General features: G+C 39.0%; 1 protein-coding gene across 2 annotated transcripts; it reads right to left on the reverse strand.

Annotated features, from left to right (window-relative positions):
* Positions 1-7,028: 7,028 nt before the first annotated feature.
* Positions 7,029-7,895, reverse strand: LOC132495029 (nucleophosmin-like). 2 transcript variants are annotated; one of them, XM_060106568.1, is made up of 3 exons: positions 7,838-7,895; positions 7,330-7,543; positions 7,029-7,251 (listed from the first exon to the last, which is right to left on the reverse strand). In XM_060106568.1, the coding sequence occupies exons 1-3, from the start codon at positions 7,893-7,895 to the stop codon at positions 7,029-7,031; spliced, it is 495 nt and encodes a 164-aa protein (XP_059962551.1). The 2 variants fall into 2 exon arrangements, with proteins under 2 accessions (XP_059962551.1, XP_059962550.1); XM_060106567.1 differs by having other exon boundaries at positions 7,330-7,895.
* Between the last annotated feature and the right edge of the window lie 7,390 nt (positions 7,896-15,285).

A 15,285-nucleotide genomic window follows, 5' to 3' on the forward strand; every position in this document is an offset into this window, starting at 1 on the left:
GTTTGCTCTTGTATATATGAAAATTTATAATTTTAGCAGAGCATTAATATTTTATTGTACTGAGAATATCTAGTGAGGAGAAGTTGACTCTCCTGAGCTTCCTTAAACATTGTGGCTTTTTGTTGGTTGAACAAAATATGTAGCATTAAAGTACTGCAAATTCCTAGACTGAAGTCTAAGGCAAAGGTCAAATCCCTTCCTTTTTTTTTTCTTGACAGACTCTGTGTGTTTCCATTAAACCACAATGCTGATCCTGCCCAGGACTCTCATTTAAATGCTTCTTTATTAAAATCTTTACTTAAATCTGATTTAACCCATTAGATGTTTTTCTGGGAGGAAAATTAAGACACCGTAACATTGTAACATATTTTAAACATTTTTCAGAATCACTATTAAGTATTGCTTAAACCAGAAAAAAACATGATAACTAAAATATTCAGTGACTGAGATAGTCTAACTGTTTAATTATATCTTCTAGATAAACTTCAAAGTATTACAGTTCTTTGAGCTGAAGCCTGCGTTATTGAAATCTTTGTAAAATAAAAATTTCCCTTTTTCTATATTGGGTGGGTAGTTTAGGGTAGACACAGTGGAATCTTTATTTCATAGCTGAGCTCCTGAAGTCAGTCCTAACACTTCTGACCCATGTTCTATGGTTGTGTGCATGTGTGTAAATGGATACCTCAGGTGACGCACATCCCCACACTTTCTGCCTCGCTCAGGCTGACTTCAGAACTCCAGGTGCGCGAAACCACACTTCATGGAAGGAAAAACTTTTTTTTTTTTTTTCATTTCCCAGTGTCTATTTTGGCAACTTATCCACAGCGGGGGAAAGCACTGCTCCCAAGTTTGGCTCAGGCGTAACTGCCACACATCTTCTCTCTCCCTCCCTTCTGGGACCCTTGTGCCAAAACAACTCAAGATAAAAGGCATTTTCAGTATTTAGTGTATCTTTTACTTTTGGGGAAGGAATGTAAATTTAGAAGAGAGAAACCACTAAAGGAGACCATTAACTGCCGAAGGTGCTGAGTGTGGGCGAAGTCAGCAAGAAAGGTTCTGAGGAACAGGAGAAGGGTGTGTGACTGAAATGAAAGGGCAAACCTGGGAGGACACAGCAGAGAGAGTTCCAGGTAGAAACTGGGTTCTCTCAGACTGAGAACCTTCTCCAAGTTTGAGGAAGAGGAGGAGAGCTGGTCCAGGGAAGAGAAAGGGAACAACTGGAAAGCTTTACCTGATACTCTGAGTCTTCCTTGGGAAGACATTCCCTGTGACGACACGGTCATCAGAAAGGAGGAATATGGCCGAGGAGAGAGCAAGGAACAGCTGAAACTCAAAGGCTGAGTGTTGATGGAGAAGGAAGGTTAAAAGACAAAGAGGAGGATATTGATGGCCTTGCAGTGGGTAGCAGGATGCTGTGACTTAGTAATAATAGCTCATAAGCAGGAGGGGCACCACATTCCATATTTAAGAAAAAGAATATAAGTTTCCAATACAGAGTATGTACGAAAATAAATATTCAGAATGAAGAAAAAAAGTCACAGCAGATGATAACAACTTACTTTTGCTATTTGACAAAAATGTACAACCATGGGGACCTACTGTCAGGGGTCCACTTAAGACTGGGAAAAAACCCTTGCAAGAGAGGTGATTAAAGCTTAAATCTTCATTAGATTCATGGTAAATCCACCTCTGGTCATAAAGAATATAAATGTCTCTAGAGCGAATATCTGGCCAGCCCAGTATCAGACGGCATCTCAAAGGAGCTTTTGTGGAAGATGTTGGATACCTTTGTAATACTGGTCTCAAAATGTTCAGAATGTTCTCAGAACAGCTCTAACTTCTGATTTTTTATAAGACTTGAATAAAAACATGTGTATGAAAGTACTTTAAAAACTGATAAAGTTCCCCTGCAAATGTTAAATAATTTTTCTTACTTTCTGAAAAACCCATTTTATCTCATTTATCAAGTTTATCTAAGCCATCAAAGAACCTATTTATCTTTAACCTGTGTAAGCTCCTTATAATTTTGTTTTATACTTACTATGCAGTAATACCTTTTATTTTTCCTAGAACATTGTTCTTTCAGCTTCTATGTTCCATATTTGAGAAAATAATATTATTTTAATCACAATTTAAAAATGATTCACCGTCAGCTTTCATTTTTCTAGACTGAGGGTCTAACCTTTGCTTTCACCTTCTTTTGGTAACTTCTTAATTCCCTTGAAAATGTACAGTTCTCATCTTTGCACTTTTCCAAGATTGATTCTTGTGTTTCTCAAGGTACCTGTCCAGAACTTAAGCCAGTGTTGAATGGAAGAAAGTGTTACAGTTTTAGAAATTGTGTGTGTGTGTGTGTGTGTGTGTGTGTGTGTTTGTGTGTGTCCAATCCCTTTGCTATATATGCCTAGCATTGGTTAGCTGTTGGCGAAAATAGGCAGATTTTTTTTCAGTTGGGTATGTCCTTTAGACTCCATTTAGTAGTAGTTAGTTGGGATCATAGGAGAAATTTTATCAGGATAATCCAGGATGCAGAGGAAGTTTGGAATAGTGGGCAAAGGCATTCAAGGTACTAGGGAAAACTGATGCATAAAGCAGACAGAAATTGATAGAAAGAAGTGGTACTACAATCTGAAAGAAGCATTTGAGAGCTCATAGCTGGGCAATTCAGGTCACATAACAGGGAGCACTGGTTAACTGACATGATAAGATGTTATGGTCCTAGAGAAGAAGCAGGAAGTTATGACACCAGGTTGATATAGTGGAGGTGGTGCTGTACCTTGTAACTAGGTCCAAAATTTTTTCATTCGATGAATAGCCAGTGTGAGATGGAGTAGCATGTGAGGACGATCAACTAGAAGGAACTTGTGAGGTAGAGTTTAGAGGAGTCGCTCCCAACCCTGTCTACATATTACAGTCACCTGAAGAGTTTAAAAACATGTCAATGCCCTGGTCCCACAGGCCAATTGAATCAGAATCTGGGAGTGGATCTAGGCATTGGTAGGCTTTGAAAAGTTATCAGGTGATTCTTGCAAGTGTTCAGAATTGAAAACTATGGACTGGAGCAGTGGTTCTAAACTGGAGAAGTTTTTATAATTCTGCTGGTCCAGGTGGTCTCACTCTTTCCCAGTTAAATTGGAACATTTGGGGTTGAGATCTAGGCATCATCAATTTTTAAAATTCCCTAGGTGTTTCCAAAGTTTAGGAATCATTGGAATAGAGAGGTTGTGTCCTGTGACCTACCATGTGTCACTAATATAGTGAAAAGATGTTTTGTGATAGCCCTTGTGTATTAAAATCATATTTTCAACCTTGAAGTTTAAAGCACAGAAAGGAATCCAGATACTGCTATTTGTATTGGTTGTGATGCTTCAGGGCATCCATCTAATTTAACAAAATTAGAATAAAACGATATTGAAAACTGGAGGAGACGTTACAGAAGTAACCCAGCTCCCTCCTTCTACACATGAGAAATAAGAGGCCCAGAAAGGATAGAAGAACTGCTTGTGATCACTTGGTTAGTTAATGACAGAGTGGGGTCCTCTGACTCAAACATTTTTTCAATCTTCTTCCACAATGCTGGCTATATTAAAACTCTTAGTTATGAAATGACAAACACTAGAAGTGATATGAGTTAATTTATAAAATCTACAAAGTACTTGGACAGGATCAATGTGAAGTTGTCCACAAAATGCTAGAACATTAGAAGCTACTCTTGAAGCATGAAAAAATTCATTTATAAACAAGTAAATTAAATCATTTAAAAAACCCTTAATACCGAACATGGCATTTGTAAACTTGCTGGCCATGAGACTCCTTCACGCCAAAGAGATAGCCCCTGGGCAGCCACTCTGTTTTATTTAGGAAGACTACAGTTGCAGGGGTGCTTTAGGCCTGGGAAAATACTTGGGTGTCCTGAGGTCACATGCCAAACTGTAAAAGGAAGTTTTGCAATCAGTACCTAGACCTTCAATCATGTGGCTTTCATGTGTTTTCGTATCCTCTGAGTTGGTTAGTCTAATTCCTGAATTAATTGGTTCTGATGAAGAAATCAGAACAAAAGCAGATCTCCTGGGTGACAAACTTAACTGCATATGATTATACTCTGTTTGTTAAATGTGCACACTTCCTTGTGTGTCATAGGAAGCCTTGAAGGAGGGATAGTGAATTGATTAGATCACAGGACCAGGGTTCAGAAAGGTCTCCATGGGCTGAAATGAATGACCAAAATCTAAGCAGATGCAATTCAGTAGGGAGAAAAGAACACAAGTCCCTTCTTGGACCCAGTGCACAGTACAGAGAGGAAGAGTGCTCTCCCCCATACAACATTTGAAGGGTTATTATCGAAGAGGGTTCCTAAACTTAAGGCCCATTATATGCCTTAGGCCCATTATATGCCTTAGGACCATTATATGCCTTAGGAGGTCTGCTTGTCAGCTTTTGTGCATGGCTACAGACTACATTTTTTCTAGGAGTAGGACCTGTAATGTTTATTAAATTCTCAAAATAAAAACAAACAAACAGATTAGATCTAATAGTTATAACTGGAAAAAATAAAAGGAAGCTACAGACAGATTTTTTTTTTCTCAATGTGAGGAAGACGTTTCTCAGTGAAAGTCAACCAGGATGGAATGTGCTACCATTCAAATTTCCAGACCACTTGGCCAGGGTATCATAGAGGAGATTTAAGCAACAGATGGGTAGTTGAAATGTGTTTTTATGTTTCTATAAAACAAACAATGTTATACATGGAGAGAATGCTTGATGACAAGTAATGTGAATGCTGGTGGGATTAGGGGGGGTCGAGGCCCTGAACCACAGAGACTGTGGCAGGAATTGTAAGTGGGGTGCCTCCTCTCAGCAGATCCTGGGTCACAGATTGTTAGACCAAAAGGCACCCTGTGGTTTTGTTTTGCCTTTGAGTCTAGATGGAGGACTTACTCTACGGTGACTTCATTCATGGTGTCTGATAGACAAAATACCCACAAACTGTTATTTGGGGAAGTAGGTAGAGACATAAAGGGTGAAAAGTACAGTGGTTAAGAGCGTGGACTATGAATTTCCCTCCTGCCTCCATATTTACCAGCTGTGTGTGATACTGGAGCTGTTATGCAGCTACTCTGTGCTTGTTTCCTCACATATAAAATGGTAAATGTACCAGTAGTACCTACATTATAGGTTGGAGAATCAAAGAAACACAGAAAGTCATGGAAAGAATTAAAAACCATGATAATAGAAAGTTGGCTATATGATTGTTGTCATTTCTAGTTACTGGTTGAAAATATTTGAATTCTATTACAAACTCATTTTTCTGCAGTGTGATATAAGGAAAATTCCTTACCTCTCTGACTTCAGGTCTCCCAATTATAAGATGGTGACCATATTTACATTAGACAAAGATAGTATCCCATTTAATACTGCCCTTAAGAACTAAGCAAGTCAAAGGACCCTGAAAGATCTTTCTTAGGAAGCAGAGTTCAACAATAATTTTACAAATTTAGGTTTGTATTAGTGCATTAATTCTTAATTTTGAGGCAATACTCTAGGTTAGGTTTTTAAATCAGCAGCAAGGTGTACTGATCTGCCCTACCATCAAGCTTTGTTGGAGCTTCACCTATGTTTTGAGTCTGCTGTCTCTAGAACTCTACCCAAAACTTTTTATTTTTTTATTTTTATATTTCCTCTAACTCATTGTTTAAGGGAGACTTTTAAAAACTTCGGTGGGAAAGAGGCCTTTTTGGATGTTAACGGTTTTTATTATTTCTGTGCTGGCAGCCTCACTGATGTTGGGCCTTACTTGTTATTTAGATGTTAGGGGTGTCTGCCATTTTTATCTCTAAGGAAGATGTTCTTCTTTTCTTCTTTTTTTTTTTTTTTAAATAAATAAATTTATTTATTTATTTTTGGCTGCGTTGGGTCTTCGTTGCTGCACGCAGGTTTTCTCTAGTTGTGGCGAGCGGGGGCTACTCGCCATTGTGGTGCATGGGCTTCCCATTGTGGTGACCAAGGAAGTCCCCCAAAACTTTTAATACAAAATATCTGAGAGTTTTTATTTATTTATTTTTTGTATCTGTAGGTTTCAAGAGCTTCACAGTAATTCTTGATTTGGCCCCAGCCAGAGCTGGGCTTCCCAGAGCTAGAGAGGAACTCTGCCTCCCAAGCACTCAGATCCTTGGATGCCTCATAACAGATGACAGACTCCTGTGCTGGTATGTTTTTGCAACAGGGAGCACCCTGCCAATTGGCTAGGGAGGTTCCTCATGCTTTGCAGTCTATTTATAACTGGAGGTATTTTTGTCTTAAAAAGAGGCCTTTGTGGGCTTCCCTGGTGGCACAGTGGTTAAGAATCCGCCTGCCAGTGCAGGGGACACGGGTTCGAGCCCTGGTCCGGGAAGATCCCACATGCTGCAGAGCAGCTAAGCCCATGCACCACAACTACTGAGCCTGTGCTCTAGGGCCCGTGTGGCACAACTACTGAGCCCACATGCCACAGCTACTGAAGCCCATGTGCCTAGAGCCTGTGCTCCGCAACGAGAGAAGCCACTGCAATGAGAAGCCCGCACACCGCAACAAAGAGTAGCCCCCGCTCGCCGCAATAGAGAAAGCCCGTGCACAGCAACAAAGACCCAACGCAGCCAAAATAAATAAATAAATAAATTTATTTTAAAAAAAGAGGCCTTTGTGTATATGTATTTAATGTGTAAGAATGCATAATCTTTTTTTTAATACTGAGTTTATTTCACATGTATATTTTTGTCTCTCCACCATTTCCATTTGTCTGACCACCACTACTACTATGTCCTGTCATAACATTCCATACATACTTAAAACCAAGCAAAGGGTGGAGTTCCACCTTTAAAAACTAAACAGACAATTTGGACAACACATTCTTGGCAATGGAACCTGGACAACATTTATCAGACATGGTAGGAGAAGTTCTCACTCTGCATTATAAAAAGAACAGCCAGATATCAACTGTTACAGAAATGAAATAAGACGGAAAAATTTAACAAACTGTTTAAACTATTTTCTTAAAGAGACTTACTCCACTGCCAGAGATCTTGAGTAGCCTCCTGGTCAGTCATCTGGAAACAATTCTTCACATAATTGATGAATTTGGCTTCCGCTTTGGGAAGGGAACCACCTTTTTCTATACTTGCTTGCATTTTTACTTTAATGTCTTCTACAGAGCTAGGTCCTTTTGGTGTTTTAGGATTTTTTTCCTGTTTTTTGAAGGATTCTTGACCTTTTGATCTTGGTGTTGATGGTTTTGAGTCTTTTCCATTCTGGTTTGATTTTTGTGCATTTTTGGCTGGAGTATCTCATACAGACTTCTTTACTGGAGATTTTTCTTCAGTTTCCTCATCATTAAAGTCATCATCATCATCGTCATCTTCATCATCATCTTCATCTTCATCAGCAGCAAGTTTTACTTTTTTCTGTGGAAACTTGCTACCACTTCCAGGGGCAGAACGCTTTCTAGGTATACTTGGGAGTTTCACATCCTCCTCCCCTTCATCTTCTGACTCTGCATCTTCCTCCACAGCTACTAAGTGCCATCTACTAATACGCACAGGCCCTGAACCACACTTCAACCATAAGACCACAGGTGGTGTTATTTCAAAGCCCCCAAGGGAAACCGTTGGCTGCACAGGCATTTTCAAAGTTGCCAGTGGTACTTTAATTGGGCTGCCTTCATAATTCATCTCCTCTGCTCTGGCAATGTGCAATTCATCCTTTGCACCAGTCCCTAAACTGACCGTTCTTGAAGATAACTGGTGCTCATTTTCATCATTATCCACCTTACAGTGATAATCTTTGTCGGCCTTTAGTTCACAACTGAAAAGATAGTTCTGGGTCCTCAGGGGGCTCATGTCCATGTCCGTCAAATCTTCCATGGGTTGGTGGCACACACTTAGGTGGGAGAGAAGGTGGATGGAGATAAAAGACCACTGTTCCAGGGAACAGTTGATCAGGACAGAAACACACCAGGGAAAAGCAGAATGCATAATCTTTAATTAATAACTGATGGAGCCTCATATGAAGGGTAATAGGTTTTTGCTTTTAAATCTAGCTTCAAATGCTAAATTAACAGTGTGGGTTAACATGCATCAGGATAGCCTCATTGGTTTTGACTCTACTACTTTAAGGTCTGTGATAATTGGCTGGACCAGTGTGTGCATTTGCTAAGTCAGTCATCTTCTATATAACGTAAATTAATAGTATACTGAAACATTTAAAAGGCTTAAAAGAACTGCCTTAAAGTAACTTATAAACAATGACTAAAAAACTCGTTATAATTTACTCTTATCTATTCATCACATCTTTTCTTGAGAGGAATCAGAGACTTAAGAAGTTGACAAGGCTAATCTTCAAATCTGAGTTCTTGGCATTCTTTGAAAAGAATGGTCTTATCAGGTACTTATCTTCGGCCCAGGCTTCTGTTTTCCACCCAGTCCCCCATCTGCCCTGTCCTGCTTGGCTGCTGTTTAAATTTGTTATTCATGTAAAGTATTTGAGAGCTAGTCTACGCTGATTTGCAGATGTCCAGTTTTCCTCAGGCTGTTTATCTTCTTCTGTAGTGTCTGGGAAATCTGCTTTCTGTTTGTTGTGTTGGGTTAAAAGTAAACAGTCGGGAGGGTGACAGCCTCTCATATGACTTTCCTTCATGCCTAGGAAACACTTCTGGGACAGCCCTCCCCAGTTATTCCAGTCTGGAGCCATACAAGCAAGAACCCAGGGTCCTGACCCCCATCTCCTTCTCCCTCAACCCACACGCTCACTGAGCCTTGGCTTCCGCTGGTGCATAAACAACATTCCTTCTCAGAAGGACTCCATGGTTTACAGTTTTGCTCTTTGAACATTTCCTGTCCCAAAGTGAAAAACCTGGTTAGAGACCATTTCTAGAACATCTTGCATTCAAGAACAAAAGAACTGTGACTTCAGTCAAACTCTTAGATACACATTTTTTAAGGTTGAAGCAATTTGAATGTAGGACTAAAGTCTAATCTTCCGATCACTATAAAGTCAGGGAGAACGAGCCCCTCCTCTTCTCCTATGCACTTGGAAGTCTAGCAATATAGACTCTCTAACATACCCTCATAGCTGTCAGCAGATCACGTTCCCAGGCCTTTGCCTGCACTGGCAGGCCTCCCTCGCACAAGTGAGTGATCTTCAAAGACTTTTCCTTTACGGCTCAGCTCAGCATGACCTTCCCTGTAAAACAGCCTGGTACACTGACCTCACCAGGTTGTGATAGGTGCTCCCTTCACCGTCGCATTCTGCGTATTCCTTTTTTTTTTTTTTTTTGATTTTTTTAAATTAGTTTCTGCTTTATAACAAAGTGAATCAGTCATACATATACATCTGTTCCCACATCCCTTATCCCTTTTTCAAAGTTATCTTGCTTCATGCAGGTTCTCGTCCGTGACTGGATCCTTCACCCAGATGTCGGTTCCTCCAGAACAGAATGCCTGGTTAAAGATAGCACGTCCTCAATATGCATTTGCAACATAAATAAGTTTGTAGAGTGACTGAGAGAATTCTAAGCATCGGAACGTTTTATCAGAGATGAACAGAACTAGTGCAGATTCCAGAAATTACAAATTTAGAGAGGTCATTGTTAGGCAATTACTCTGAAATAGAAGAGAAAGTTAGGTTGTTTCAAATAAATTCAACGTATAGTAAAATTCCATTAAACAATTATATATGTCAATAAATAACAGATACCCTGTGTTAATTAATGCAAAATGTAAATAATAAAGTTGTTTTTGTTGTTTTTTAAAGCCGATATAGTTTCTTACTTTTAAGTACAGAAAATATCTCAGACTAGGCTTTAAAAATTTTGCCTGGTGGAGAGTCTTCATTTTATTTTATTTTTATTTATTTATTTGCGGTACGCGGGCCTCTCACTGTTGTGGTCTCTCCCGTTGCGGAGCACAGGCTCTGGATGCACAGGCTCAGCGGCCATGGCTCATGGGCCCAGCCGCTCCGCGGCATGTGGGATCTTCCCAGACCGAGGCACGAACCCGTGTCCCCTGCCTCGGCAGGCGGACTCTCAACCACTGCACCACCAGGGAAGCCCGAGAGTCTTCATTTTAACTCAGCTATGTGGCAGGAACTGTCACGGCTTTTGAGAACTGTTCCTTTTGAAACACTACCTCTGATCTGACATTAAAGAAGCATTATAGACTGACACTGGTGAAATAAATGTTTCATTTTAAGGAATTTCCTAGGAATAAAAATAACATGTACTTTAAAAGGTAGAAGTAAAATAAACATAAGATTATGTTAAAACACTAAGTAATTAGGGCTTCCTTGGTGGCGTAGTGGTTGAGAATCTGCCTGCTAATGCAGGGGACACGGGTTCGAGCCCTGGTCTGGGAAGATCCCACATGCCGCGGAGCAACTAGGCCCGTGAGCCACAACTACTGAGCCTGCGCATCTGGAGCCTGTGCTCCGCAACAAGAGAGGCCGCGATAGTGAGAGGCCCGTGCACTGTGATGAAGAGTGGTCCCTGCTTGCCACAACTAGAGAAAGCCCTCACACAGAAATGAAGACCCAACACAGCAAAAATAAATAAATTAGTTAATAAACTACTACCCCAACATCTTTAAAAAAGCAAAAACAAAAAACACTATTAGGATCAAGCCTGATTAGAATTAGTGTACTATTTAAATCAATAAAATATTAAATAGTAATGCAATTATATTACATTGACGCTTGTACAACTTTGGGGTTGGGAGAGCCAAGCCTCTGAGCAGTTGAAAATCCAAGTATAAGGACTTCCCTGGTGCTGCAGTGGTTAGGAATCCGACTGCCAATGCAGGGGACACGGGTTTGAGCCCTGGTCCGGGATGACCCCACGTGCCGCGGAGCAACTAAACCCATGTGCCACAACTACTGAGCCCACGTGCCTAGAGCCCATGCTCCACAACAAGAGAAGTCACTGCAATGAGAAGCCCGCGCACCGCAATGAAGAGTAGCCCCCGCTCAGTGCAACTAGAGAAAGTCCACATGCAGCAACGAAGACCCAACGCAGCCAAAGATAAATAAATTTAAAAAAATAAAACAAAAAATCTAAAAATACCTTAAAAAAAAAGAAAATCCAGGTATAACTTATAGTCAGTCTTCTGTATAGGCGGTTCATCCATATCAGTGGTTTGGCATCTGTGGATACTACCAACAATGGATCATGTAGTACTGTAGTGTTTACTGTTGAAAAAAATCCGCATATATGTAGACACTTGCAGTTCAAATTCTTGTTGCTCAAGGGTCAGTTGTACTATCAAATAGAGACAGCACCTGGATCTAGGTTAACATGCATTCTAGTAGAGGTCCTTTTTAACGAATACAGAAGAATGATCAGCAAATCTATAGTTAGACACCATGGCATTGATTTGCCTCACCATAGAAATGTTTCCATCAGCATATATTTACTCCAAATGTCAACATAATTTATATTTTCAAGTAAAAATTACACTTGAAATTGTGTTTATTTATTTGCTTCTTGAAAGATGTGCAAAAGGAAAACTTACAATTAGCCCATTTCTAAATTACTGCAAATTTTCAGTAAGAGAAAAGATTGAATTAATGAGAAATTGATCATTTTAAAAGTTGAATGTGTATGGTGGGGGAAGAGGTACTTGAAAACGTAGTTTACCATTTCATTCATATATGCAAGTTGATTTTAAATGATTTTTAATCCATATATAGAGAGATGGGCATGTTAGGATATGGAATTTTAATTCCAAAAGAAAATGTTCAAAATTGTAAGTTATGATTGATAACTCAGCAAATCACAAAGTCCTTCCACGTTGTCAGCATTTCTGTCACAGGATTCTTTGTTTTGCAGTTCTCGGGGATGATCTCTGAGACTTGTGACAGGCTTAAGAACCTGGCACATTGACCTGAGACAATGTGAAATTAAAATGAAATATTTTCCAATCATGTGATGTTTTGATTCAAAAATAACACATACGTATTTTTCAGTTTTGATTTTAATAGATGGCACAGTTTGGGTCGGGTTTGAGAAAAATAGGTGAGGGGAAAGAAAAGGAAAGTGAAGGATATATATCCTCTGGGAGAAGTAGTAACTGGAGGGTGGAGAGGGTAAAGATAAAAAGAAGCCTTTACTTTGTCTCACAATTTGGTTTTGAAACTCTTGCTTTTTCCTGAGTGTAGTTTATTTCAGAGAGTACCACCCCTCAATCTGGCTAATCTGGTTTCCCGTCTGCAGCTTCATTTTACTGGAAAGAGTGGTTGTTTTTAAGAGCCTTGGTGTGCAGGAAACTTGCTGACCTGAGTTCTGTTGGGAAAATTGAATTTATGGTGAGTCTACCCTCCCTCTGAGCACTTAGTGCTTCCAGATAGTTCTTTTCTTTCTTTCTTTTTTTAAAGTTGCCTTTCTTTTTCCTCACTGGGATGGTCCCAAATATTTTCAAATTTTCTGCAACTCTTTAGCCTACTCATCTTCTCATTCTAGGTGTTATCACTTTATCTCTTAAGTCATGGATACAATAAAGCCCATTTATTCCCCTTTCCTATCCTTCCAGCATGAATAACTTCACCCACCACTCCCTCCTCTCATTCTGTCTCCCTAAAGGAATCCTTTCCCTCCCTTTTAGGACTTTGTTCTATTATTGGTGGCTTCACATTCCACATGTTGTCTCCTCCTTCTTAAAAAGAGAGCCAAAAAGGACTAAAAGAATTTCCCCTTGATTTTGACTTGGCCTCAAACTACAGTCATCCCTTGGTATCTGTGGGGACGTTGGTTCCAGGACGCCCTCAGATGGTCAGATCCACAGATGCTCAAGTTCTTATGTAATGTATAACCTATGCACAGCCTCCTGTATACTTTAAATCACCTTTAGACTACTTATAATACCTAATACAATGTAAATGCTATGTAAATAGTCACCGTGTGTGGAAAATTCGAAGTTTTACTTTTTGGAACTTTCTGGAATTTTTTTCCAATGCATTCTATCCAAGTTTGATTGAATCTACAGATGAGGAACTCGCAGATATGGAGGGCCAACTGTACTGCTTTATCTTCTTTCTTTTGACACCAAAATGTGTATAAGATTTGTGTATACTTGTTCTTTCTGTCTTCCTGATCTCTCTTTGCAAATTGACTTCTATCTCCACAACTCCTCAGAAAATATGCTGGTTAGGATTGCTAATAACTTTATAATTGATAAATCCAGAACCTGCTTTCAGTCCTCACCTTCCTTGAGTTCTTTGTAGCAGCAACACTATTGGACATTTTTTCTTCTTGATTTCTACAGTGTTACTGGTTCTTAGTTCTCTTCTCACCTATTTTACTGCTCCTTCTCAGTTTCTCTCACTTTCCTGTTTCTTCATCCTGACACTTAAATGCTCACCCAGGATTAATTTGGAATTGTTTATTCACGTTCATGTTCTCTCTCTGAGATAATCATTTCATGCATTCCCACCCTGTCAACAATTACCACTGTGCTATCAACTGCCAATATCAAATCTATTTCTCCTACATTGACCCCTCTTTTTAGCTCCATTTAGGTATTGGTGACAGTAGCTTTGATGTTTATATGACTGTAGACAATTTATATAATCTACTGAACTTCCAGCCTTTCTTCATCAGTAAAATGCTTCTATAGGTTAAATAATATAACATTTCTTGTCATGTTCTAGGGATAATAAAGATCAATGAATATTATTTTTTATTACTAATAAATATTTTGTTGAACAAGTTGAAGGTGAAAGACACCTTGTGTATTATCTAGTTATGTAGCTATCTTTTTAAGTTTCTTGAGGCTAGCATTTATGTCTTATAATAGTCTGCACCACCATGCATCTGTGCCCGGCACAGATGTGTTGTGGAGGAAGCTGGAATAGAAGATGTAAAAGAGGGGAAGCACCACATTTTGCTTAGAGATGAACTAATATTGTGGAATAAATATAGAGTATGACTATGCCTGTGACAAACATGAAGATTAGCAAAGATGAGAAAGCAGAACTGGTACCAAACTAAGCAATTAAAAATGCTGAGTATTGCTCCATTTAAATACCAGCACATTCCAAATGAGAAGATATTGCCTTGCATTTTCTGCTGGTGAATTAGTGTTTTCCTTAAATGTATGCATTTAGAAATATTAATCAAGTAACAAATTGTATATTGTCCATAATATAAGCAGTACAGACTGAACTATGTTGAAGATATGCTTTTCTCTGTGATTTGTTACATTGAACCTCAAGTATTATAAAAATTAGTTTATTCATTGATTTAAAAAATCTTTTTTTGCATATTGCTCTGTGCCAGGCACAGATGCATGGTGGTGCAGACTATTATAAGACACAAATGCTTGCCTCAAGAAGTTTAAAAAATAGCTACAAAACTAGATAATACACATGATAGACATGTGCAACAGGTAAGAAAGGAGATCATTTACTCAAAGCAATAAGCAGAACAACCCATGACTGGGGCTTGCCTTCCTTGGCCAAATTGCAGTAACAACTCAGGAAGGCTGATGAGGTACCTATCCCAGACATCTCTCTCTGGGTTAATATCTTAAGATAGTCTGTGGCTTCTGTGGAAAGCAGTATGGAGATTCCTCAAAAAATTAAGAATAGAACTACCATATGATCCAGCTATTCCACTTCTGGGTATTTATCCAAAAAATACAAAAATGCTAATTTGAAAAGAGATATGCACCCTATGTTCATCACAGCATTCTTTTATAATAGCTGAGATATGGAAAAATCCTAAGTGCCCATCAACAGATGATAGGATAGAGAATAGTGGAATATATATACAATGGAATACCAGTGGCCATAAAAAAAGAGAAATCTTGCCATTTGCGACAACATGGATGGACCTTGAAAATATTATGATAAACGAAATAAGTCAGAGAAAGACAAATATCATATGATTTCATTCATGTGTGGAATATAACAAACAAATGAACAACAAAATAAATGAGAAAACCAAGCCAAAGAAACACGTAGATACTGAGAACAGAGTAATTGTTACCAGAGGGGAAGGGGCAGGGGAGAAGGCAAAAGGAGTGAAGGGGGTCAACTGTGATGATGGATGGAAACTAAATTTTTTGTGGTGAATATGCTATAGTGTTTACAGAAGTAGAAATATAATGTTGTTCACTTGAAACTTATATAATGGTATAAACCAATGTTACCTCAGTTAAAAAAGAAATCTATGGCTCAACTCAAGACTAGAATCTGCCATGTTTTCTTCCTCCTTACAATCAACACTTCTCTTTTCTGTATCTTGTTCCCACAGGACTGATCTTG

This window comes from Mesoplodon densirostris, chromosome 8 (assembly GCF_025265405.1).
Source record: "Mesoplodon densirostris isolate mMesDen1 chromosome 8, mMesDen1 primary haplotype, whole genome shotgun sequence".
NCBI lineage: Eukaryota > Metazoa > Chordata > Mammalia > Artiodactyla > Ziphiidae > Mesoplodon > Mesoplodon densirostris.